Source organism: Netta rufina, assembly GCF_964035555.1.
Source record: "Netta rufina genome assembly, chromosome: 5".
In the NCBI taxonomy this organism is placed as follows: Eukaryota; Metazoa; Chordata; class Aves; order Anseriformes; family Anatidae; genus Netta; species Netta rufina.
In genome coordinates, this window is record NC_140128.1 from 20,220,939 (window position 1) to 20,246,437 (window position 25,499).

General features: G+C 35.4%; 1 protein-coding gene across 6 annotated transcripts in view; it reads right to left on the reverse strand.

Annotated features, from left to right (window-relative positions):
- NPAS3 (neuronal PAS domain protein 3) overlaps positions 1-25,499 on the reverse strand; it is a gene marked incomplete at both ends in the record, with an annotated part of 620,600 nt that overhangs the window by 165,241 nt on the left and 429,860 nt on the right. For all 6 annotated transcript variants that reach the window (XM_084286994.1, XM_084286993.1, XM_084286992.1 and 3 more), the window contains one exon: positions 19,754-19,843. In XM_084286994.1, coding sequence (XP_084143120.1) covers positions 19,754-19,843 — 90 coding nt within the window. The remainder of the gene's footprint in view (positions 1-19,753; positions 19,844-25,499) is intronic.

Consider the following 25,499-nt stretch of genomic DNA (forward strand, 5'->3'; position numbering starts at 1 on the left):
GAAACATTGTTTTCTGCACATCATGTTTTAAGTGATATGCTCTGAAATACAGATTTCAAGAATATACTAGCCCTTTTGAATTTGTATTTTATGTAGAAAACATTTACTAGGCCTCAAGTCAAAAATAATTCCTGCTTTAATGATGGTGCATATTATTTATTGCACGTACTAGCTATGAATATGTTATTTCAAAAATACTTAAAATTGGCTGAAAAATCTACAAGCATTCCCTTCCTCCTCCTGCATAGAGATCAATTCCTACTCAGTAATTTCTCTCTGTGAAACACTGAAATGAAGCAAATAACACATTTTTCTTTAAACTGACATAGATAGCTATTACTTCTAATCTCTTTGCTATATTCATAAACAATAAACTTAAGAATAACATCTTCTACAAATTCTGGATAGTTCTGCATGGACAATTTTCAGTTCTGTCAAGTGAAGCCAAAGCAATATTCCAGTGTCATGTTTACAACCATCTGTGTAGATGCAAAGTCAAGTTTGGACAGCTTTGATCTTGATAAGGTGCAGATATTTTGATGTGAAGGATGACTACCTCAGTTTGAAAGCACAAATGGATTAAAATACTTCATAGGCTGGGAAGAAATGGTCAGAAAGGTAAGGCTCATTTCAAACTAAGTTTTCTGAATACCAGCAGACACTAATTAAAATAATAGCAGCCATATTTGGAAAGAACACACCTGCTAATATGTCGCTCATACCCATAATCTGTGAAGACAACTGTACAAAATTAAAGAAATGCTAGAAACAAAATGAAAGAAATGAAGAACCCTGTGCTCCTCTAGGTTAAAAAAAAAAAAAAAAAAAAAAAAAAAAAAAGCACTATTCCTTTAATTCAAATGCAAACTGCACTTCAAAACCATATATATATCAGAACTTCATAAAAATATTTTCTGAAGTCAATGGCCAAACAGTCATTTATATCATGATTTCATGACAAATTCAAGACTAACAAAGCTATTCTTCTTGGAAGAAGTGGGCAAGCAAGTATCATCAGTTCAAGTAACCCAAAAATACAGAAAGGACAAAAATGCTTAGTATCACGTATGCATTTGTGATTGTAAGGGAATTTTGGTCTTTTAACTCTGTGGAAAAAAAAGCATAAGAGCAGATTTTTGAAACTCTGTGAAACCTATATGATGTCTGAATGAGTATTAAGCATTACAGTTTGCGGGAGTAGCTAGTAGGCAATAGCCTTCATCAAGATTAAGAAGTTGAAATCTGTGATATAAAAAAGCACAGAAACCTTGACAGTGAATTAGTAAATAGAAATCTGACCATTTTGCTGTCGGTCTGCTGGAATGAAAGTCTGCTAAAAATGAAAGAAAAATATTTTTAAAAGATTTCATCTAGGAAAGAAATCTCCAATTCTCTTCCTCGAAATCTTCTGTTTCTGGAGAGATATAGGGAGATATAGCTTTTTTTTGTTTTGTTTTGTTTTTTGTTTGTTTGTTTTGTTTTGTTTTAAAGTTCGTCTCTCTTAAGTCTGTGGAAATTCTGGTAATTCATAGCTTAACTATTTCCAAATGAGACAAGAATCAAATGTGCCTTGAAGGAAAAATGATCCCCTTTCTTGCTGTCATGGGATTACTACAGTTTTGTAGAGTTGTAATTTTAATTGAAAAACATCATTTTCTATAATATCACTTGTGTGCACAGATTAGATTTGAATTACTAACCAAAAGTTCCTGTTGCTATTGTAATTTTAATTCACTTCTTGACAGGCAGGAACTTGAGTATCTGGCACCAGCTGTACAAATTGAAGTCACCCACTCTACTGATATTTCTTTTTAAGATAAATTACCTGAGGACATTTTTCATGGACAGGTATTGGATTCTGCAATGCCTTCCCACCTGTGTCCTATAGAGAAAAAGCTCAGAAATCTGCATCTTTTGCCTTAGTGTTGCCAGTTGTATAGGTTACTCTCCCATCTTCATTTGTATACAAATGTTTCAATTCAGTACATGACTTCAAACATGTATTATGTGTTCTGAGTGTGTCTGGACAATGGAAAATGGCAAATAATGCAGGGCTTGGGGCTCAGTTTCAAATTTATCATCTAGAAGCATGTTCTAAAGTGGCTAACATTACCTGTGTCTTCTTTTTGTAACTAAATACATCCATAAGAAAAGAAGCATAATGTGCTCACAGAGCTTCTATTTCCACCCAACTCCCCACAATCTTTATTTTATTTATTGAGATTTCCTCCTTATATTTAATGTACAGAGAAAAGTTATTTTGCACTGCCACCACTGCAGGAGCTTTTTAAATGATTCAAGGAAGTATAGCTTTCATTTAGGTTTGTGCCCTCCAGTCTGTTTATACTGGTCGATACACTTGTCTGAAAAATATAATGGATTAGCACATCATTCAACAAACTACTCAGAAGGCAAGCTCAAGGCGACAGAGACCAAAAAGTAAATTACAGCCAGTAGTAGGGACAGGCCATGCCTACAGCTAGGAAACATCATATCAGTACAAAACCTGTATTCTGTGAGAATGTTACTTGAACTGAAATGGATGAAAAATTTACACTGAAATATAATAAAACAATCAACCCTATGATTTCATACAGAACTATAAATTGAGCAGTTTACAAGCACCTAATGCAAAAACTTTCTCACAAGCAGTGCATGTTACAATCACACCTCCTAACAATAGACATTTTTGCTGTTTAGTTTAAAAGGATTATTTGTCTCCAATTAGATACCTTTTATATCAGAGCTTATTTAACACATTTAAATATGTGCAAAACATAACTCACCAAAAAGCATGTTGTGAAAAGGCAATGAAAATATACTTTCCATAGGTAAAACAAACACACTCTAATATATAATACAGCCCTGAAGGATGAAAGGCTGTTCTCCTTAGCATACAGATAACATGCAAGGTGAAGTTCAGTAGCTATGTTTTTTTATATATATGTGGAACATTTAACTCTTTTCTATTAGTGGTCACGGAGTTATTTTTCTTTTTGAACCACCAGAAGTTCATCGGAAAAACAAAGCCAAGTCCTTTTATCTTTACTTCTATTTTAAAATTTTGCTATTTGCAATAGATACCTTAGTTCTGTAATATGTGAATCCATTCTCATTTACAAAGGAAAACCAACACTAATGGTGTCATAGGAGATGAAGGAAATCATACCACTGTAATAACATGTCAGAAAATTAACATAGTGGAATGAATCCACTGCTGAGGCAGAACTTATAGCTCAAATGGAGGTACAACAAGAAGAATTGCTTATGGCATGCTGTAAGCTAGAAATCACACCATAGCTCTCTTAAGTAAAATCTTGAAAACAGTTTCAAATAATCTATCAAATGTACCAGCAGGGAAGAATGAGAAACTCTACAACCAATGTGATTTCTGAAGCCGAGTATCTGTGAGAGAGGAAGCCTTGACTCCAGAACATGATCCAGAACTATCATTTCTGTTCTACATTTCCATTCAACTGTGCTTATGTAACAATTGGAGAGCTGCCAGGCAGAGAAGGACCTGGGAGTGATGGTGGATAGTCGGCTGAATATGAGCCAGCAGTGTGCTCAGGTGGCCAAGAAGGCCAACGGCATCCTGGCTTGTATCAGGAACAGCGTGACCAGCAGGGCTAGGGAGGTGATCGTCCCCCTGTACTCAGCTCTGGTGAGGCCGCACCTCGAGTACTGTGTTCAGTTTTGGGCCCCTCACTACAAGAAGGACATCGAGGTGCTTGAGCGGGTGCAGAGAAGGGCGACGAAGCTGGTGAGGGGCCTGGAGAACAAGTCCTACGAGGAGCGGCTGAGGGAGCTGGGCTTGTTCAGCCTGGAGAAGAGGAGGCTCAGGGGTGACCTTATCGCTCTTTATAGGTACCTCAAGGGAGGCTGTAGCGAGGTGGGGCTTGGCCTGTTCTCCCACGTGCCTGGTGACAGGACGAGGGGGAATGGGCTTAAGTTGAGCCAGGGGAGTTTTAGGTTAGATGTTAGGAAGAACTTCTTCACTGAAAGGGTTGTGAGGCACTGGAACAGGCTGCCCAGGGAAGTGGTGGAGTCACCATCCCTGGAAGTCTTCAAAAGACGTTTAGATGTAGAGCTTAGGGAAATGGTTTAGTGGGGACTGTTAGCGTTAGGTCAGAGGTTGGACTCGATGACCTTGAGGTCTCTTCCAACCTAGAAAATTCTGTGATTCTGTGATTCTGTAATTAGCTTTCTGCTACTTTCATTTGCACTTGTGTTTTACGTCTGCGGGTATTGGGAAAGGTAACACCAGCATTTCAGATTTCCCTCACACCATATCCCTGATTTCATTTATTCACATGAGGAACAGAAGCAGATGATTTCTGGACTTTAGTTTGCCCATCTCTGTCCCTCAGTTCTCACCACATAGAGTGAACTTTGGGCACCTTCTCTAGGAGAAAAGGGAATATGCCATGGAGCATTGCTGTGTGAAGGGAATTCTTGCTCTTTTTAATTCATGCTTGCTGCTCACTGTGGAGCCAAAGGAACAAATGGTAAATAAGTGTTTATATTTTGGATCAGTGATTGTTTAATCTACGTTATTCCTGCTCAGGGACTGTGTCAAGCCTTCATCCCATGAGAAACCTTTTGTTACTCTATGGATGAAATCAAGTGGATTTGGACTCAATTCTCTGCATCTGCGTAGTATAAATCTCAGTCTCCTGAGGGGAGAGGTGTCAAAGTTGATCCTTTCCAAGTTGTGCATATACAGCACTGATAATCAAGTTTCTATTTTGGTAATGAGTTGGTTTGTAAAATTGTGTTTACAATGGGATATGTCTATTTCTCATTTGCCTACCCTTACACACTATTTCTGGGAAAGCAATCTGCAGAAACACCAAAACTTTCCTTGTTATAGGCAAATATCCTAATTTTAAAATGTAATACTCTATCACAGCTGAGGCCACAATGTTCAAATATGCTGAGCTTTCAATTCAATATGAAATCTGCCTGCTTTCCTGGCTCAGGGCCAACAAGAGACTGATGGTTTTTGACACATTCTTCCCTGTTTTGTTTGTTTCCTGGGCAGGAGCTATTGTTCAATGCCAACTATTTTAGATGTCTAGTTAAGGTTTCTAAAATTCAGATGTTTTGTATCTGTATTTTAAATATATACACCAAGACGCACTTGAATAACTCCTTTCAGTGTAACAAGTCAAATAAATGCTGAACCCCAATTCCTACTTTTATAAGCACATGTATTTTCACAGTTTTGACTAGCCAAATGGTCAAACAGACATGTAACCTATGCATTGACTCCAGGAATTTATAGAGGCAAACTCAGCAAACAGAAACCAAACCATAACACTCTATATCAATGCATATTCACTATTGACTTAATTTAAATATCATGAGTTTATGTTTTTGGTCCTCAGTTTTCTCTCCAGAAATTTTGCATTTGGTGAGACTGCCGCTGATTTTAATGAGAGTCCACACAGTTCAAAAGTCTACGCTCCAATCCTTCAAAGATTTAATTGAATAGCTTTATACACACCATTAGTTTCACAGCTTTCAATGAGAATTCTTGTGTGCATGTTTGCAGGATTCAAGCCTTTGTTATGACATATTTTTCCTTTCTTCTACTCATACTCTATTACAATTTGCAGCATTACCTTTTGTTATTATTGCTTAACACTTACCACTCAGAAAACTGTTTTCAGTTCCTTGTCACATTGTCAGATTTACCACTATTTAGAATAAAATTTTACAGGACACACATCTGTTTCAGACTAAATATTTTAGAAAATTTCAGCTAAGGCTCAGTCTAGACACAACAGTATTTTTTTCCACTCGTGTTAAAACAGTAAGGCTTTCTTTGGGCAGTCATCATACTCTCATTTCTATCAGAAAATGGTCTTGAAACTGGCAGATGGGGTTGCTTTTATACCAGCAAGATGCTATTTGTCGTTCCAATAAAAGTCTACTGAAATTTGTCCAAGTCATATGCCACTGAGAAAGCAACTGCTGTTTAAAATAGGTCAACATAAACCTTCTCTTAATTTTCTTACACAATCTATAATGCCCCATGCTTATGATAATGGGCCGAGGGTATGATAGGTACAGTGACCCCAGTGATACAAGGCATTGGTGTGATACTACAGCTGAATTATTGGGGCCCCAAAGAGAGGTGCAGACCTCACCAGAGCTGTGATGTGTTGCACTCCTTTTCTGCTCTTGGATCCTGTGTGCAAGATGTGTATACCTTGAGGGGTTGATTACCTATATCTGGCATACAGAGTCTCAGGGTGGGGAAGAAACCACAGAGCTGTGATGCAACACATGCTGCTGATAAACATAAGTATGAAAGAAGGGTCAAATGAATGAATATATAAATGTCTGTCTGAAGGGCTTTCAGTTTCAATGGCCAAATCTCATTAGACTCCGTCCTTAGCAAACAGCCTTTAACAGTCAACCACACACTGCACCATCCCCCAGTAAAATCAAACATCCGTCAGCCTATCAGAGCTTTTCAGGAGGCCCATGTCCCAGAATCAGAGAACAAACATATGTGCTCTGGGCAGCTGTAGGGCTGTAATTGGACATTCCTTATTTCTTACTACTGTGGGGTAGTATAGAACAGAAGAAAATAACTTGTCAACACTCAAGATTGTCCTTCTAAGCATACAGACCCATGCAGATTCACACACATAGGGGTATTATATATAAATATACGTGCATGCAAAACCACATACAACCATTTATCCAAATGCAATTATTATCACAAAATGCTTTGGTCTCCTAGCTATTCAGCTAGCTCTATCCTGTAATGCATACTGAATTTTGTCATTATACTAGAGCATTATACATCACAATGAACATAATACCCACACCCACACCCAGAACCCATCCCCACCCCCCAAAAAAAGACTAGACTTAAAAGCTTGTCCTTGCAATAAGTACTGCAGTTTGTATTTTTGATTAATCATCAACTGTTAGCATCTGTAAAAGGGTAACAGTTTTTATTGTTAAATTTTGAAAGGTGAAAAATATCCATCCCTTGTAAACTATGTATTCCCATCCATTGTAAAATGAGATTCTCATAGACACCAATCTCATTAAAAGTTAAAACTGTGTCTGCTTAGCATTAGCAAGGAATAAAAGGGTAAGAATGAGGTGTCTATGAGAACTATAGCTATTGACATCATTGACCTATAAATACGTCCTCTTCAAGTTGATATACAGCAATTCATTATCCCTGTTTTCATATAATTGCTATTACTGAAAGCCCTTTGCTTCCAAGTGTTAATACAATTGCAGTTCATATTTCAGATTATCTGCCAAAAAGAAAACTAATTTCTAAATATTTGATCATAAAAGTTGTCCCCAGCTTTTACACAGATAATTTAGTCAAATAACATCAGATAATCTTAAAGCAGATTTAACAGGAAATTGCTAGGGACTCCATCTAAGCAGCATCCATTTGCACTTATATAAATGTACTGAATGTGTAGGAAGACTTTGACAGCTTGCCATATGTGATTTCATTCTGTAGCCTACCTACTTTACCATCAAAAGTTATATCCTTTGAAGCATTGCCAGAATTACTTTAGCCCAGTAGATATGCTAGATGTGCCCTTTAAAAGCCATATCATTTCCTTTCTACTCTGACTAGTTCAATGTAGCATCTGCTCAGCTAAATTCCTTTGAAGGTTAAAACCGAAAAACCCCTGTACAACAGCTCACTAACATGTCCAGTGCTGAATGAAGACCATGGATGCAAGAGAATAAATGGGAGTTAAATGAGACTAGAAAACAGAATCAGAAAATTATCAACTATCATGGGAATATTGTAATTATAAACACACAGAATAAATATTTGCATTTCAGGATAGGTAAGCGTTTTACTTAAAATAATAATAATCCCTGAATTTTATATTTCCATTATGTTGATTGTTTATATGCAAATTATGATACTGCTGTGACATGGGTGCTAATGCTAATAAAGCATACCACACATCAACAACTTGATTCAAAACAGCAAATATAAGAATGCATGTATAACCTCCTTCAAAGTCTTTGTTTTTTACTCTTATTTAGAAAGACTCTTTGTTATTTTCACAGTACATTCCCAGGTGTTCTAGATGACAATGAAGAACAATGAAGGGACAGCCCATATCATCTAGTGTAACAAAGCAGTTGTGACATTTTAGAAATATCTACAGTTTAGCTTCTTCAATTTCTACATATGCTATTTAACATTGAAGACCTATGATTTTACTAAAGTTCTGAATGAATTCCAGTAATTACATGATTTTTTGTCTGCTCAACTGAAAAGATTTCAAAACATATTAAAATGGCAGTGTCCTTTCCTAGTCTCTTGAAACCATACAATGTCAATTTTAATTAACAAGCTACAGAAAATATATTTTTATATCTGGGATTTTATTTTTCCTGTTTCTTTTCCTATTTCACATGAATTTACACACTTACTGGGGAAGCTGCAGACTTTCCTGATCTGCAGAGATGTATCACAAGAACATTATGAGGATGATGTCTGGACTGTCAGAACTGGCAATATCACTGCCCAAATTAAGTACAGCTTTATACCATTTAAATGGTTTCTAACCACCTTGAACAGAATAAACATGGTGACGGTGTCACGATAGTTTGTTTTAAGTCTATGCATCTCAGTGGCCTTTCAACAAATGTAGAAGACTCTTTTACAGTCACAAATGTAGGTAAACCAAGAGGAGTGCAATAATACCAAATGAGGAGAAAAGAACTAGTATTAAGTAACTGGCTTTAATTTAGCCAAACAAAACTTCTGGAACATCGTTTATTAGCTCGTCCAATTTGAAGTGTATGAAACCTTTTCTGTAGAACTAATTCTGCCAAAATGCAGGAAAGATAAAACCTTAAACTTTCTATGAGCATGTAAGAGAGGCCCATTTCAGTGAAGCTCTCTCTAGAACCTGAAATTTGCTTATGTACAGTTCAGCGAGTGAATTACTTTCCATTTTCCATTGTCCTCATGAATTGCATTCTGAAGGGAAGGTACTATGTGCTTAAGCAACACACACCAAAATTGAATTTTGGAACTAACAAGGAGGACAGATTGAATCAGAAGAAGATTGGAAACAGATGACTTTAAAGTAAAAAAATATCATAATAGTTCAACTCTCCCAAGCATGCTACTAATCAAATATATACCTATCACAATAGAGAAGGTTTTCTATTATTTTGCTTTAGACAACCCCTCTGACTCTGAAAATTGTCAAGTCTTTGGTAAGCATCTTTCTCAGTATTTAGACGATACTTCATCTGTATAATAAATAACGTCAAGGTAAATAAAGTATACAGCATTAATGTAGGAACTCTTTAAATTGCATTTACAAAGTGAAGATTCAAGTTAACTCAATCTCAATATATGCACTTGGAGACAGGACAAAGAAATAAAGCTATCTTGTGACCAAAACATTTACAAACACACAATCAATTTATAGCCAATTTAGGGAACAAAAGAGAATAATCAGACTCATACTCTTATTCATTTCCTTATAGGGACATACGTCATTTCCTAATAGGGACAGAGATATTGCTTAACAGCTTCAAAAAAAACTCTTTATACCCATTATGACATAAGCACCATATTGACAACGTTGATAATATATAATAAGTCAACAGCCATTCAAAAACCAGAGAACGCTTTTCATTGATTACAGGCTGTGGATCAGACTCACGTCAAGCAAGGAGGAGCACAAAAGAGGAAAAGCTACTTGTTCTTCAACTACATTAATGAAATTTAGAAAATGAAGCATCTCCTCCTGCAGTCGTAACGCATACATGATGCCTCAATATGTGAATTTACAATATTCACATCTTTCTTATGCATATATTAGGGAAGTTTAACAAGAACACATGGATAGCTACAATCTCATTCAAGGAATGCCAGGAACGTATATCGCTTTGTATTTATTAATTAAACATCAATAAGTGTTGTCCCCAAACAGACAACTTACTGAAATGCAGTTTGAAAAGGTACAGACTATGCCTTGCTATACTGGCTACATCCTAATTCAGAAGTACTCAGCTTAGAAATTACTCTTGTCACCCAAAAGACAGAATCTTAAACAGAAAATAATTAGTATAGGTAATAATACTGTCATACAATTTATTAGCACATGGCCAGATTTATTAATGCAAAACCCTCAAAAGTTAACTGGAATGTAGTATGAGCATTATATACCACATTAGTTTACAGATCAATGTGATCTCATTCAAATAAAAACAGCGCCAGTGTTTTCCCTTTCTATTTTACTGTTGTCAGATCTCACACCTTTATTGCCAACCATGTGATGTTTGATTGCAGCTTCAAAAGCCTGGCCATAGAAACGTAATATTGCCAAGAAGTCTCAGACATCTCTTAAACATAAAAGTAAACTTCTAACATTTTGGTAGCCAATGGAAATGAAAAGTTGACAATGTAAAGCCATAAAAGCTGGGAAAATCCAGAATGTTAATAAGCTTTTAAAAAATATTATTTTCATATACTTAATAACTTTAAACCAGTCATATAATTTGAGTTGATCCAGGGGTATAAGCTCTGAACATTAAGGGTTGGCAAAATTTTTCTTGGTTAGTAAGGAAGACGCAGAATGTCTTCTCATGACTCTGATTCTCAGTTGCTGAGTAGAGGCAGTACGCCATGTATCTTCTATGCCTTTCCTGTCTGTGCACAGAGAGGCATTTCTTTTGTCTGCCTTGCTTACACTATTTTGATTCCGCCTCCTCCAATATATGCACATGCCTCCTGTCTCTAGAGAAGAGGATAATTCTTGCTCTTGGATATATCCCTTCACTGCTGAAAGAAGATTTTTTCTCCCTTTCCTTTCTGCTTTAACTTTCTGACTCTAGGCACAGGAGGTTTATCAGACTACTCTTTTGCCACATCTGAGCTCCTGTCTTTTGAAAGGGAAAATATAGCCTTTGTTTTCCTCTCCCTCTTCTAGTTGCCAATAGAAGTGCATTTCTGCTGCAAAGCTGGCTTTGGCTGTCCCAGTACAGCTAGAGTATGCTCTACCTGTCCCCAAACTGTTTAATTATGCTCACAATAGTACAGCACTAGTCTATGTGCTGGTATGGGTCCTAATGGCATAGCTTGCAACAGGACATTAAGCTGCCTCTTCTATGGGTCCGTTCTGTGACAGTGACATGAGAACAATACATAAAAAAACTGCTAAGGGGAATTGAGTTAGTCATTATTAATGCAGGTATAAGCAAAGGTATAAGCAAATAGTAGAAAGAAATTTTAATGTGAATGCTGTTGAAGAACTCAGAGGAACTAAGATAAAAATGAGTTCACAGTAACCATAATGACTTTTCTGATGCTTTTTATCCTGAACACTATATACAGAAACCAATCTAGTTAATTTCCCTCTCAGATTGTACTTCACCAGGAAGTGGAAATCACACTTTGTGCAACTGGAATGTGGGCAGTGGATTTCTTGGATTGCATCCTAGTTCACATGCCGGAAAGAATTACAGGAAAATATAAGGTTAAAATGCTAAGGCACTATAGGTCTATTGTAATGCTGAAGATAAATGGGGAGTAACAAAAAAAGTATAGATTAGCACTAGAAGATGGCACATGAATGTGATTATCCTGAATTTCCACTCCAAACCTTGAGGATTAAGCACCATCAGACTTTGATTTGGAGGTTTTCTTGGGTTGGCTGAAGAGAGTTTGGAAATATCTAGCTTTGGCTAGATCCCCCACTAACTCTGTGGAGAATATCTCCACTGCAGAATTTGGAATTACTCTCTTCTAATAAGGCTATTTTCTTCTTAAATTCTCCTATTCTGTATTTTCTTTATTTCTCAGAAGGAGATTCCTCTCAACTCTGACTGAAAACAGCAAATCCTGACTCAGACTATAGTAATAGAAGATGCTGATAGACACAGATCAAGACCCATCTGATATCCTTGTTCTGAGCTGCTCATTCCTGATGTTGTGCTTTCATATGCAACCCTTTAGTTGGACTGGTAGAACTGTCAGTGAAGATTTGCAGGTGAAAATATCACAGAACAGATCCGAGTTTAAAATATTTTCTTATTTTTTTTTGCGGAGTTATTTTTAGCCAAGATTAATTTGATGATTTGATACACCATACAGGCGCTGTTTTATTTATTTCATAACCCTAAGCAAATCCTTGAGTTTGTGTGGCCTGACCTATTCTTTCTTAAATGTTTGTGAATGCTGAGTAAACCTGTACTGTTTCACTGCTACAAATCTTGGATCTTTTCGTACATCACAGAAAACTTGGGTCAGGACTTTCACTTGCCCTGGCTCAAATAGACATGTAAAAGAGAATAAGTTTCAGTATCAGTACATCTTGGAAGTACTCAAAAGCATATTTTCTCACTATTAATCAGAATCTATTAATTACACATTTTTATTCTTTGAGAAATGAAATTTTGGTTGCTTGCTAGTAGAATGACTTTTTGACCTTATTCTTAGAAGGTCAAATAATTACTTAATTTTGTGTGTTTCTTTCCTTCATATGTACCCAGACAGCATGTAAAATATATCTATAACAAATTTGTATGTTTCCTGTCAGTATCTCTTTTTCTCCCCCAATTATTCCACAGCTGTTTGTTTTACTAAATGACTATATATAGAATGTTCCACCAACTTCCACACAAATATGTTACAATGCAATGCAAAAAAGATACCAAACTACTCTGCAGCTAATTTGGATAATACGAATGTTAATTTAGGAAAAATCTTTGTCTCCATTTTAATAGAAATGACAAATGTAAAATAGCTAAATTGTCTTAATTTTTCCCAGACATTTTCCTTAAAGCAACCTGGAAACATTTCATCTACCAGAAAGTAAATTGGTCTGATTGCTAATATTCTTGGTTTTACTTATTTAGTACTGGAAAGAGTTAACAATTGCAATGAAAATACCTTATCAAAATCTTATTTTTAACATCAAATGCTAGAAATTATTATGTGACATGAAAAGTCTTCAGCCTTCAAACATTAAACCAATGAGGCTCTATTTTATAGCACGGAGAATCTGTGTGATTCATTTTAACTAGTGAATTCCTTCTGCATAAAGGCTCTCAATGTTTCAGCTTCAACGGCTGGTAAAATATGTTCAAAAGAATAAATAAGAGGAACATGATTCTCATGTAAAATGACATTCTGGATTCCTTTAGTTATCTCAACAGAGCGCTATATTCAACAGAGCCTATAAGACAACACTGTTGGCAGTATTTAAGCATATTGTAGAAGAATAAGCAAAACAACGTGATTAGTAACAATAAGTTAATTTCAAGCTTAATAAATGAGCAAAGCAGCACTATATACTGCATTTGGCTGACTACAAAGTGACAGTCAGCGGATTATTCCACAGATTTCTAATGCTGAAAATTCTGATGGCATTTACTAGCATAACCTTTCAACTCTGAGCACATCAATAGAAGCAGACAGTGGTTTGAAATATGATTCCTTGCAGATAGCATATCCTCATTCATCTGACTGTGGTGCTCTGTGCTCCATTGCACAAACAGCGGCTCACCCACTTCTGAGAGGACACTAATAAAAAAGGCATCAATTTTCAGCTCTAGTACTACTGTGATCTCTTTATATGTTCGACATCCAACATTAAATTAAAATGCTGTTATAAATCCTACTTTCTGAATCTGGAATGAGTGTTGGGTTTTTGTCGCATGAGACTGCAGCAAATCTTGTCAAAAGCAAGGAAGCACGTCTTGTTCACTCAGAATTAATGTTGTGGATGAAAGAAAGAGGTAAAAGAGGTTGAATGGTGAACTGTGGGTGTCAAAGGCAGTGGGTAAAGCAGCTTTGGGGTACCAAACAGAGCATAACATTTGCTGCTTTCCATAGGTTCCTAATCAGTAATTATAATTAACCATTATAACCTATGCACAAAAAAGAATTTGTTCATTATATAAAATACCTTGAAAAATCCTGCAAATGTTTATATGCTTTTATTCTTCACAGTCTGGGCAATATATTCCTCTATGCTAGACAAAAACAGTTTTGTGATAACCAGGTAAAACAGGCGAAGTGTTTTGGATCACTTCAAGATGATAGAGTGAAGGTTGTTACAGAGTGTCTATGCAAAATTATGCATATTGATGTTGATGTTCAGGACTTCTGTCAGCTTGTCATTTGCACTTGAGTTGTCTTAAAAGTTCTTGGGTTGGGATAGGGATTAAAAAAAAAGAAAAGAATAAAGAAAAAATTATTGGCACTGATGCAAAATACTATAACAATGGCAAAATCTTCTCCTAAGAACAAATAAAGCTGAGAAGACTGAGTGCAAGAAAGCAAGCAAACAGGATATTTTTGTTATGGTGGAAGGCTGCCATATGTTTTGGAATCTTTCAGCTGTGTCTGATAACCTCTAATGGCAGGTACCCTTTCTCCTTTAAGAACTAAACTAAACTACACTGAAAAGGCAATAATGGCTTCAGCAGATACTGTGTCTGTAGATATTTGCTCTTGTTCAGTTCATTCATAATTATGAAAAAAAGACACAAGCTTGCCTTTTTCGGGGTGGGGGAGTGCCTCGAAGAGCAGTTCAATATCTGGATCGAACAGAGGAACTTTTTCCCCCTAAGGATCCTGCCTGAAGAAACCTTGACATGCACAAAGTCAGAACCTAGACAAAGTTGCCCTGGTGAGAACGATAAGGTCACCCGTGGGATTGCTGAGATTATCTCTGTCAAGCACTTGGACAGCATGCAGTCAAATGATGCATCATGCAGTCATTTTCGGGGGGGAAAAATCAATTTCTTCACCAGGTCGCTATTTGCTTTTCAAAGTGCCCTTGTAGGCCTTCACCACCAAACATTTATCAATTTAAATGTTGTAAATTGATAATGTGCCACCGCGCCTTGTACTGTTTCTGAATTATTTTGATACTTATATTTTCTTTCTGCTCTCAAAATCCTCAGAGCCACTCTGTTTCAAAAGAGTTCCTCCCTTGCTCACCTTCTTCTTTTAGCATAAAAGATAAAAGCAAATGAACTTAGCTGAACATGCAGAGAAAAAAAACTTCAATAACACATGACCAACACAGAATTTCCCAGGCTTTCATTTAATAAATTTTAAAGGGATCAAGCTAATCAAAAATTAGCAATGCTGGTGCAACTATTTACTAGATGAGTAGAAGCTATTCTATTTATTCTACTGTATAAATTTAGAACACTAAAACAAACAAACAAAAAACTTTTCTCATTTGGCTACTGTTTGAATTTGCTTAAAGAAATGTAGTTTTTCTGTGAAGTTCCTGGCTTTTTTTTATTATTATTATTACTTTTATTTAGGTAATGGTACAGTGGGAAATTAAGGTAGAACCTACAGAATCAGTGCAAGTTTTGATTTACACTATTTTTTAAGGAAACAGAGCACAAAGCAATCCTTTAAGCATCTACTAACCTCAAGTTAATTTGCATTGAAAAACAGGTAGAGCATAGTAGTTGAGGTTTACGCTTCGTAAAAGAAAAAGAAATACATGGCTGTTGCAAGGCATTCTTAACCTCTAGTGATTTATTGGCCCTCAGCCAAGTTATCAGGGGAATCTAATTCTTCTTTATTATTCAAATAAACCACATTTGGCACCATGGTTCTTTTTCAGAATAGCTTCACAAATAGACTGAGTACTGTCATTTATTTGACCTTGTACTTGTGTGCCGTGGCTATAATTTTATTTCCCATTTCATAGAACAAATGCACAGAAACCCAAAATAAGAAGATAGGTTGTGCTATTAATAACACAGTACACACATTAAATACCTGTTGGCTTTGCCTGCTTTGTTTTAAAAAAGCACAAAATCTCAACAATTTATTGTTACTGTTTTTTCTTCACCTCTATCATCTCTTATTATGTCTGCAGCTGCACTGCTCTTTTTAGTGAGCTTTCTTTTCAACAGGCCAATTTGAAAACCTGGTCTGTGTTCTGTACAAGCAGGAGCAAAGGTAGGAAATATTTTACTTTAAGGTGTGGACTTCATAGAAGAGGAAATATGCATAACACCCTTGTTGATTTCAAATGTTGGTGAGAGATGATTAAGAATTTGTTTCCTGAAAATAAAAGTATCCTAGCTAGTTTATCAGTCCATAATATTTTCTATAGACTCTGGAACCCCATACATCTGTTAATTTTATCCTCTATTCTAGATGAATTTTTCTCCCCATTTTTTACTGCTTGTATCAGCATATTTTTGTACTAAGTCTCAAATGCAGAGACTTTGTAAAAGAACTGAAATTAGGTAGGTACTCATATCAACTTCCAAGTGCCCAAAGGAGTGGCTTGAATGTCTCATCCCATTTCTTAAAAGAAACCTGGAGCTGGGTGTTCAAAACAATGGCTGTTACCTTCACGTAAAAAATTAACTGCTAACTTGAAAATGTCAGAAAGCAGATGAAGACAAAACATCACTACAGAGGTGCAGTGTAAGAAACTGTATTGGCACAATGGTAAACTACACGGTCACAAGTCACATTGCCCAGAAAAGAAATCCTTGTTGCAGTGCATGGTTCATTCATGCCTGGGTTTTCCAGCGAACACTGCAGATCCTTAAACTACTTAATACTGGAAAGTACATTGGAGTATTCTGGCTTGCCCCAAGTATAATTCATCTGTGGCAATTTATACAGACTGGATATATAACTGGGATATTTTGCCCCCCCCTCCCCCCCCGTCTGTTTTCTTTATTCTCTTCCTTCTCTCAGTCCTCATTTTCAGCTAACATGGTATCTTTCTCTCTACTTCAAAACGTGTCTGTGTCCTCTGAAAAAGTTCTGATTGCAGTCCCACAATGAAATTCTCTGAAAAAAAAAATTCACGTCTGCCAAACTAACTTAAAATTCTTGGTTAGCTTTAGCTGGGAGATAAAATGTTCAAAACATATGCATCTATGGGTCTCTACATGTAAGGTACATCCATTGTAATGTCAGAAGAATGTTTATTGTTATTTTTGTTTACTCTTTGATTTCTTTACTATTAGCCTTACAGCTATCTTACAATATCAGCATCCATTTGTTTTCTACCACTGGCTTTCAATGTTCAGAAAAGAGAAAAATTGGGTTCAGTGAAAAACTCTTTATACCTGCACAGATTGGGTACATTGACTATTTTCCTTTAGCTAAGAAACATTAGATATTTTCCTTGTAAGCATTAAACATATTACAAATTATTTCCATGAATACTAGTTTAAAAAGAAGGAAAAAAAATAATAAAAAGGATTAAGCCTCTAACAAGGCATTTGACTAGAAGTAAAACTCTGAAGTTAGGACTTCAGAATGATGATTCACACCTTCAGCAATGCAAAATTGTCTGGAGGTTCCATACAAATATAGGGGGGCAGGGGCTTGTATCAAGATCAGGACCTGTCAATATTTACGTGCTGTGCAAGAAATGAAATACCACATGTATTATGTAGCACCTTTCCAGAAATTCAGAATTAAGACTGTTGTAATGGACATTTCAAAGTACCATCTGAGGAATGCTTTTAAGGATATTCTTGCCTTCCCCTCCCCCCCAACCCCCCCAAGAAAAATCACTTTGAATAGCTATTTAGAGTCAAGTAGCTACAGCATTCCTTTCATCATTGCTGGAGACCTAGTTATACAACAGTATACCAACCAAACAATACATAAAAAATATAAATACAATAGGTCTGAGAAATACAAAGTATTGCCATAAAGACATAAAGACAGAAGAGAAAAGCAATGAAAACTACAGATATTTTAGTGGGTCTCAGCAGATAGAACCTGTTATTGTATTAAAATCCACAGTCCTGATTGTGATTTATTTTTTTGTTTGTAGTTTTTCCATCAATACCCTCAGCAGTGAATGCAAGGAAACACTTGCACTGATATATCAAATACTCTAACATGCAAAGAAAATTTCTTAATTTATCTGAACCCTTGCTTGAAATGTATATGGGGATCAAGATGAAGTGTAAAGCCTCACCAACATGATATAAGTTCAGAGTAAGGAAAGATTTACCGAGCCCTATAGTTAAAAAGGCACTGGCAGAAAATGCTTTTAACAAGAGACTAGCATAGGGTTAAAGCCAAATTTTTCTTGAACAGATGATATTTCAGATGGCCACACTATTCCAGATGCATCAATTTCCTTGAAAATCCAATCCATATATGTGCATATGCTGTGCTGGCAGGAGGACTGACTGAAATGGCCAAAACCCAAGAGCTAATATTCTTTTGGCCAGAATAATGCAATTATTATTTTCCTAGCTATCAGTCTAAGCATACAGAGCCATCTGTTATGCAAAGCAAACATACACATCTCAATTACAGAAAATGCAGTTGCCTTGACAGAATTTGGATTACACCACTAACCAGGGCTGTAAAATTTGTTTTAAGCTAGTGTATAATGGATGCCTTTCAGGAGTTTCCTAATTAGCATTTACCTGCTTAAACTAATTATCCATCCTTCTTCTTTACTGGCTTATTAAACTTTGTTGGATACTATGCATAAAACAGATTAATATGAGCATAAGACAATAATAAACATTAAAGTTCTGATTCTTTACTGTATTAGCAACATGGTAGCACACTGATTTCAAAATCTGAGATTCCTGATACCAACTCCCAAACAGATTAAGGCAGGGATTAAAGTCTATTACAAAACGAGGGGCTTTAATGAGAGACAAGAATACGGATGAGTTTAAAACAGCTCTGTTTCCATTTCTATTATTTGGCTTGCTAAAGCCAGCACAAAATAACAATTACTGAACTTATTTTAGCCAATTGCTCACACTTTTTTTGAGGAATTAATGAACCTCTATTCTGATTCTCACAAGATAATATTTAAAATTAGTCCTTTTCTTCAACAAAAGTTAAAATTTCTCATTTTGTTACTGTTGAAGCACAGCAAAACTAATAGTTAGCAGTGATAATAGTTGCCTCGTCATAGCAGTATGGGTACCAATTTAAAGGAGCTGAAATAAATATTATATTTTTTCTCCTCTGGGTATCTGCAATAGAAGTAGATATCTTACCCTGAAAATCATCATGCAAAATGTTTCTGCTGCATTTCTAAGCCCAAGTAGAGAGAAGCTATTCTGCCTAAAGATGTGTGATGCAGCAGGTTTAGGAATAAGCATCAACAAGCAAATTTCCCTCTGTTTTTGTCTCGTCTTTTAATCTTTGAAAAGCAGTTGTCAACAATAACAAAAGAAAAACAACTACTATACATATATATATATATATATATATATATATATATATTTTATATTAGTGAACATTTGCAGAAGCGGCAAAATATGTCCTTGTTCGAACCCTCCCTGCAAGACATTTTAATGGTCTCTTTCAGCATTTCTTGACTCCAAATGACTCCCTGTCATTGTGTCAGCTCCCTGGATAATGCAGGGTACTCCATAAACATCCAGTAATAGGACACAAGGGAAGTACTATTAGCGTGTCCCTTTCCTATCAGGTACAGAGGTTTAAAGTTCAAAACAACCGAGAAAAGAAACTTCATTTGTTCTCAATAAATTAATAATGACCCTTCATGGCAAAAAGTTTTCAGGCACAAGTTTATCTTATTTGAATGTCCAATGCTGGTAGACGAGTTTTTCAATTACATCTCAGAATGAACCAGATGCAATTTGAAAAAAACTAATTCAATAATCCATGCAAAATACAGAAACCAGGCTATTTTTTCTCTTAGAATGATAAACAGAAGAACACATCACACACAAGTATACTTTAGAATTGAAAGCATGTACTTACTTGGGACAGGCCTAAATAGATGGAGACAGTTTCTGAAATATACAAAAATTTTCCTTCTTGATTTAGTGCAAATACAAATCCATCCAGGGACTGCAGAGGAAGAAAAGAAAAGTGAATAGATAATTAAAATTCCAAGTTCTAGACATAAATGGATACAAACAAAGGCATCACAGAAAAAAATTGTGCAAAATATTCAGATTTCTGTGGTTTTGATTTGAATCATTAAGATAATTCCTTTACAAAATTTACATATTAAAAATCAACATATGATTATACTCCAAAGTTCAAGGACTTACTGTCATGCTTACATCTGCCATATACTATACAAAATTATCTCATTTGCATATAGAAGGAATATGGAAAAATAAAGTGTTCTTCTATTTTATTTTATTTTTTAACAGGAAGAAATAAATAAGAGAAACAAATAACCTTCCAATCAAACAGTATGTACGAAGATCCCCCCAGACTCTGCAGAATCAAAGCAGAGAATTTTCACTTACAAAAACTGAAAAAGATAAAATAAAATTCTACCATAATTCAAATCACTACGGACCTCAATAATTTGTTAATTAATTGAGGATTACATACACATACACACACACAATTTTCCTTTTGTGAGGCAACAAACAAAGCCAATCAGCAGATTACTGTCAAATATGTTTACTGCTTAGGTCTACAGAAATGTTATGAATTTCATCTCTTTGGTGTAAAACTCTAGATCAGATTTTATTTTGACAGGTTCAGGTCTTTGCATGCAGTTTCCATTGCAACTGCAAAAATCCAAATATGACTGCACAGATTAATGCATACCTTTTGAAACATGACTGCAGTTAATAAACAAAGGACTATATTCTAAACTGACATGTGGAGTAAATCACTGCACATCAAGATGAAAATATACCTCTAGGAACATAAGCAAATCTTCAGTAGGAAGAAACTGTGTTTTATATAGTATATGTTTTATGCTTTTTATGAGTCTGATTATTAGCAAAAAAAAAAAAATGTATTTACTATTGAAAAAGTAAAATCACAAAATCATAGAAACTGCAAATGCTAAAATAACTCAGGGAATAAGAAACTCCCCAGACGTTAAGATGAGCAAGAAACAATCCCAAAAAGTCCCATTCAAAACATTGTTTTGACATAAAGGTAAAGCAAAAATATAACTGTACCATTTGAGAGACCAACATGATTTTGGAGGAAAAAAAAAAAAAGGTACACAAATTTGAAGAAAAATGTGACAACGAAGTCATGTAATTTTTTTGTTCCTTTTCACATACAGAACAGTGATTTTTTAGGCTTTTTAATTTTATTGATTTTTCTGCTCCTTGATTAATTTCTAACACATTGCTAGTCAGAAATTGTCTTTGGGAAGTGTTCTCCCCTTTCTGATATAGTAGGTGCTGAAATTAGTTCAAATGTGTTTTCTAAAAAGAATATACCACATATTGGAATACAAACTCTTGCTGCATTAAAAAAAGACTAATTTATATTTATGAATTAATAAAAATGTAAATCTGCATAGATTTCCTTCATATAAAAACATTTATATTATGCAAGCCATTTATGGCCTCTTGTAAATCATCATCATTTCTTTTCAAATGATTAACATTAGTTCCTTGAATTTTAACATCAATAACAGGTGGAAAATTTGGAACAGTGAAGTTCAAACTTAGATCTATACAAGGACAATCAAAACCTTTGATCTCCCCAGCTATGTATCATTTCTTCCACTGCTACCCACTTTCCCTGTCACAGAAAGACCAGAAGAGTAAATCTTTAAGGGTCTTGGTTTAAGTTTTCCTGATACTCTGTCCCATGTTCCTCTGAGGAAATTGGTTTAATTCTCTGTTAGAAGACTGTCACACTGATTCCCTGGCCACCTATATATGTCCTTACTAGAACGCCATTCTCCAAGAGCAACAATAAATTGCCATACTGAATCAGACTAATGGCCTATCAGCAGTGGCTGGTCTTCCTGGATCTGTCAGTGTGTAACTAGGTGATTGAAAATAGGGATTTGAAATACCAATACTGGCAACGTAGGTAATGACAAGCCTACCAGAAGTTTCTATCTAACCTCAGGTTGTTACACATTGGCATGGCCATGACAGGTGATATTCCCTGTAATTACTTTTATAAGTAATGTGCTGAAGACTGTTTTTTGGAATCACATTATCTTGTTGGTTCATTAATATACCGAAGAAAGAAATGTTATCAATTTTTGTGTATCATATAAAAACAATTTTCCTCATCTCTCTCTCTCTTTTTTTTTTTTTTTTTTTTTTTTTTTTTTTTTTTTTAACATATTCAGGCTTTTAGTTTGCGTGGTCCCCTCGCTCTTTTACTGGAAAAAGGGTCCACACAGTTTCAGCACATTTATGATCTGTTCTGTTTAGTACACTATATCACTGTGTAATTATCTGGCATAGAGTTTTGTGAGAACAGCAAAAAATAATTCTCCAAGTCATTAATGGCTGTCATGCTTCTTTTTTCAGTAAGCACCATTTTATTTAGAAACTCAGTCTTCCTAATGAAACAAGTTGGTATAAAGCTTTTAACACTGATTAGGCATAATTGTTTTCCTCACTGTTGTCTTGGAACTGTCTAAAACCAGTTTTGCTGGAAACAATATAAATAAATTAATCTCAGGTCTACACGAGCAAAAAGAAATTACAACTTTCATAGTTTAAATTTGCAGTCACCAGCAACTGGGAAGAGTCCTGAAGTCAGAAATGTTAAGCAACATCATTCCCTTCTTATTTTTCCATTTCATCTACTCCAAATCTTTCCTTCCATTAAACAGTTTTAATTCTTTATCCTGTTCATCTGCTTCCTTCTGGGAGACTATTCCTTACTCACCTCCTAGTTTCACAAGCAAGGTACAAAGAAGGCATCACTGATAGATTGGCAAGGAGAGTGAGCATACCCGTTACTCCTTTGGCTTCATGCATGACTAGTCATTTCCCACATCACAAAATCACTTCATTAAGCCAACTGAGGCTTACTATGTGGTGGTCATGCCTTCTTTCTCCATTTCCTTTCCTTGCTCCCTGAAGTTATGTTTCAGTACAAATACTGACATAATTCAGCACTTTGTTCAATAGAGACAATTTGACAGATTATTTAATTATATTTTGAAAAAGCCACTGATTGATAGCTAATGGAACAGCTAACTACTTCCATGCCCCAAATGCAAAGACATTAGAAGAACTAAGCTCAAGTGCTCATACAAAAGAAAAATGAACATAAAAAATGGGGAAGGAATGGCCACTGTCCAATACAAGGCAGTTCCTCCCGCCAGTATGAAAGGCCTGAGATGGACCACTTTTGTGACAATGTTGTTGTTCCTTATACAGGTCAAACAGTAGTTCTGAAGGACTGTCTCATTCGTTATTCATAGGTATTATTTATGAATATTTATTATTTAAGTAATGCGTGTTGAAATTTTTCAATTTTTCATAAAGCGTATGTCCTTTGTGCATGCCAAGAGAGCACCAGACTTCAGAGAAAGGTGGCAGACAACATAACAAAGGTTATATTATATACTGAAAAAGAGTATATGATATCATTGTACACTACTTATTTACAAACAATTTTGTTTTAACGAAAAATCTTTGGAAGCATTATTCATACTACATTTGTATAGCTAAGAAAACAATAAATGTGAGAAGTGTACCAGGTTTAGTCAGCTTTTAAGCCCCTCTTTTAAACTGAGCACCATAGTGTCATTTCCTGCTGGAATTTCTGAACAGTTTTACTGTTCTGTTCCACAGCTCTGAAGTTATGATCAACTATAGATATAGTTGAATAGAAATAAGTCCTGAAATGGCAACCAGTATTCATTACATAGCTGGTTTTCATTGGAAGAGCATATCAAGGTATAGCATTTTCTGTTAGGAAAGTATAATTGGATTCATTTTGTGTGTTTTTTTTTTTTTTTTTTTTTTTTTTTTTTTTTTTTTTTAAATGAGGTTGATTTTCATAAACTTAGTGCTATCCCATCTAGTGTGATACCTTAAAAATGGTAAGGGTGACCCCACCTGTCAATTTTAAGCACAATTAAATTTAAGGAAGACTGGCAACTTCTTCTTTAAACCTACTCTTACTGGTTATATGCAAATCGTGATTAAAGCTGAAGCTCCCCAGTACTTCTGATTTCAGAAAACCATTATATATTATGCTGTTTCAATCACCACAGGTTACTTTTAATTTATTTTTTATTTTTTTTAAACTGCCCCACTGTTTTCAACAGGCGCCAATTAAGATTCTGGGGTCAAAGGGTTAATTACTTCTTCTTACCCACTATGTAGAATTTTCTGATTATTAACCAAGGTTGGATTAAGATGAAAAAGAACCGACACAAATGTTAATGCTCGCCCCTCCTTGAGAAGATTTATCATAATACCATGCTGAAACCTATATGCTTTCTTTCAAAGCTGGTAGAGAATGAAATCTTAGAGGAAACACTAAAATAAATGCTTTAAAGACATACAACTATCTGATTTATTGAGCTGGTTTTCTTATTTCTGAAAACTGTTCTAAACTAGAGAGACAGGACTGATATAAGATTTCCTTTGTCACATACCAGCAATTAAATGTGGTAGACATGAAGGAAGTGAGACTCAAATGTAAAAGTCACTACCTACAGCATCTCCGAATAATAATGCCAATAATTATAATTTATGTCCTCTGACATCAGAATAATATGAAAATGTAAAACACTGGATTTTAACCCAAAATACTAAGTGTCTCTTACAGTAGTTGTAGAATAGTGAGGTTATTTCCTTTCAGGATATGAAACCCACTGTACCACTTTGACCGAATATGTGCTAATGTATAATGCATTGCACTAAATGAATTTATATTTGTCAGAGGAATTTTGTCCCTGCTATTTTTGCATATTCCCACTACAGACAAATTTAATTCACTGGGGTCTTACTACAGTGTCCTTCTGGAGAATATCCTCATATTTCATACTATCCATGAAGTCCCTAATTCCTTTTAGTGTATTCCAACACTGCAAAAAACCCTGTTACACTGACCTAAACTCCAGTTAGAGTGAAGAATTACCAGTAGGCTAGGTTATTTTAATGACAGATTATTTTAAACTAAGCCTTCACCATCTGTTCCACCCCCTAATTATGAATGCAAAAAGAACATATTTCACAATTACATCAGTAAAAAGTAAGATATACATGATTTAAATGCATGCATGTGTTCTTTGTCCAATGCAGCATGCATCTGTGATGTTTTTCTCATAGCTCAGGCTCTGATAGGGGCTGAGGTAGGGAGTACTCCCCCTGATAAAATAGATTAATTGATATACTAAACTTTTTCCTGGCAAACAGATCATCTTAATTAGAATTTTTCACTGTTATGACATAATGATACTATAACTGGAGCTAGGCATTAATTTGAGGACAAAGCTTGTCACCAATTAAACATACAACGTTCAATAACAGCAAAAATATTTTACTGTTTCTTAAATGAGAGGCAGTATAAGATGCAACTGACACTTATTAAAGCAAATAGTCCCTCTCTTGCAATAAACATATCATTACATAATGTATTTATTGTGTTATAGCATGGCTTAAGGTCAACAACAAAACCATAAGTTTCATTTTAAAATGGCAGCCATTCTTGGGCAGGGGTCTCAAATGAAATGGATGGTACAAACAGCAGCTAACAGAAATCGGATTCAATGCTTCAATGCCCATCCAGTGTGCTCTCACTATTAAGACAT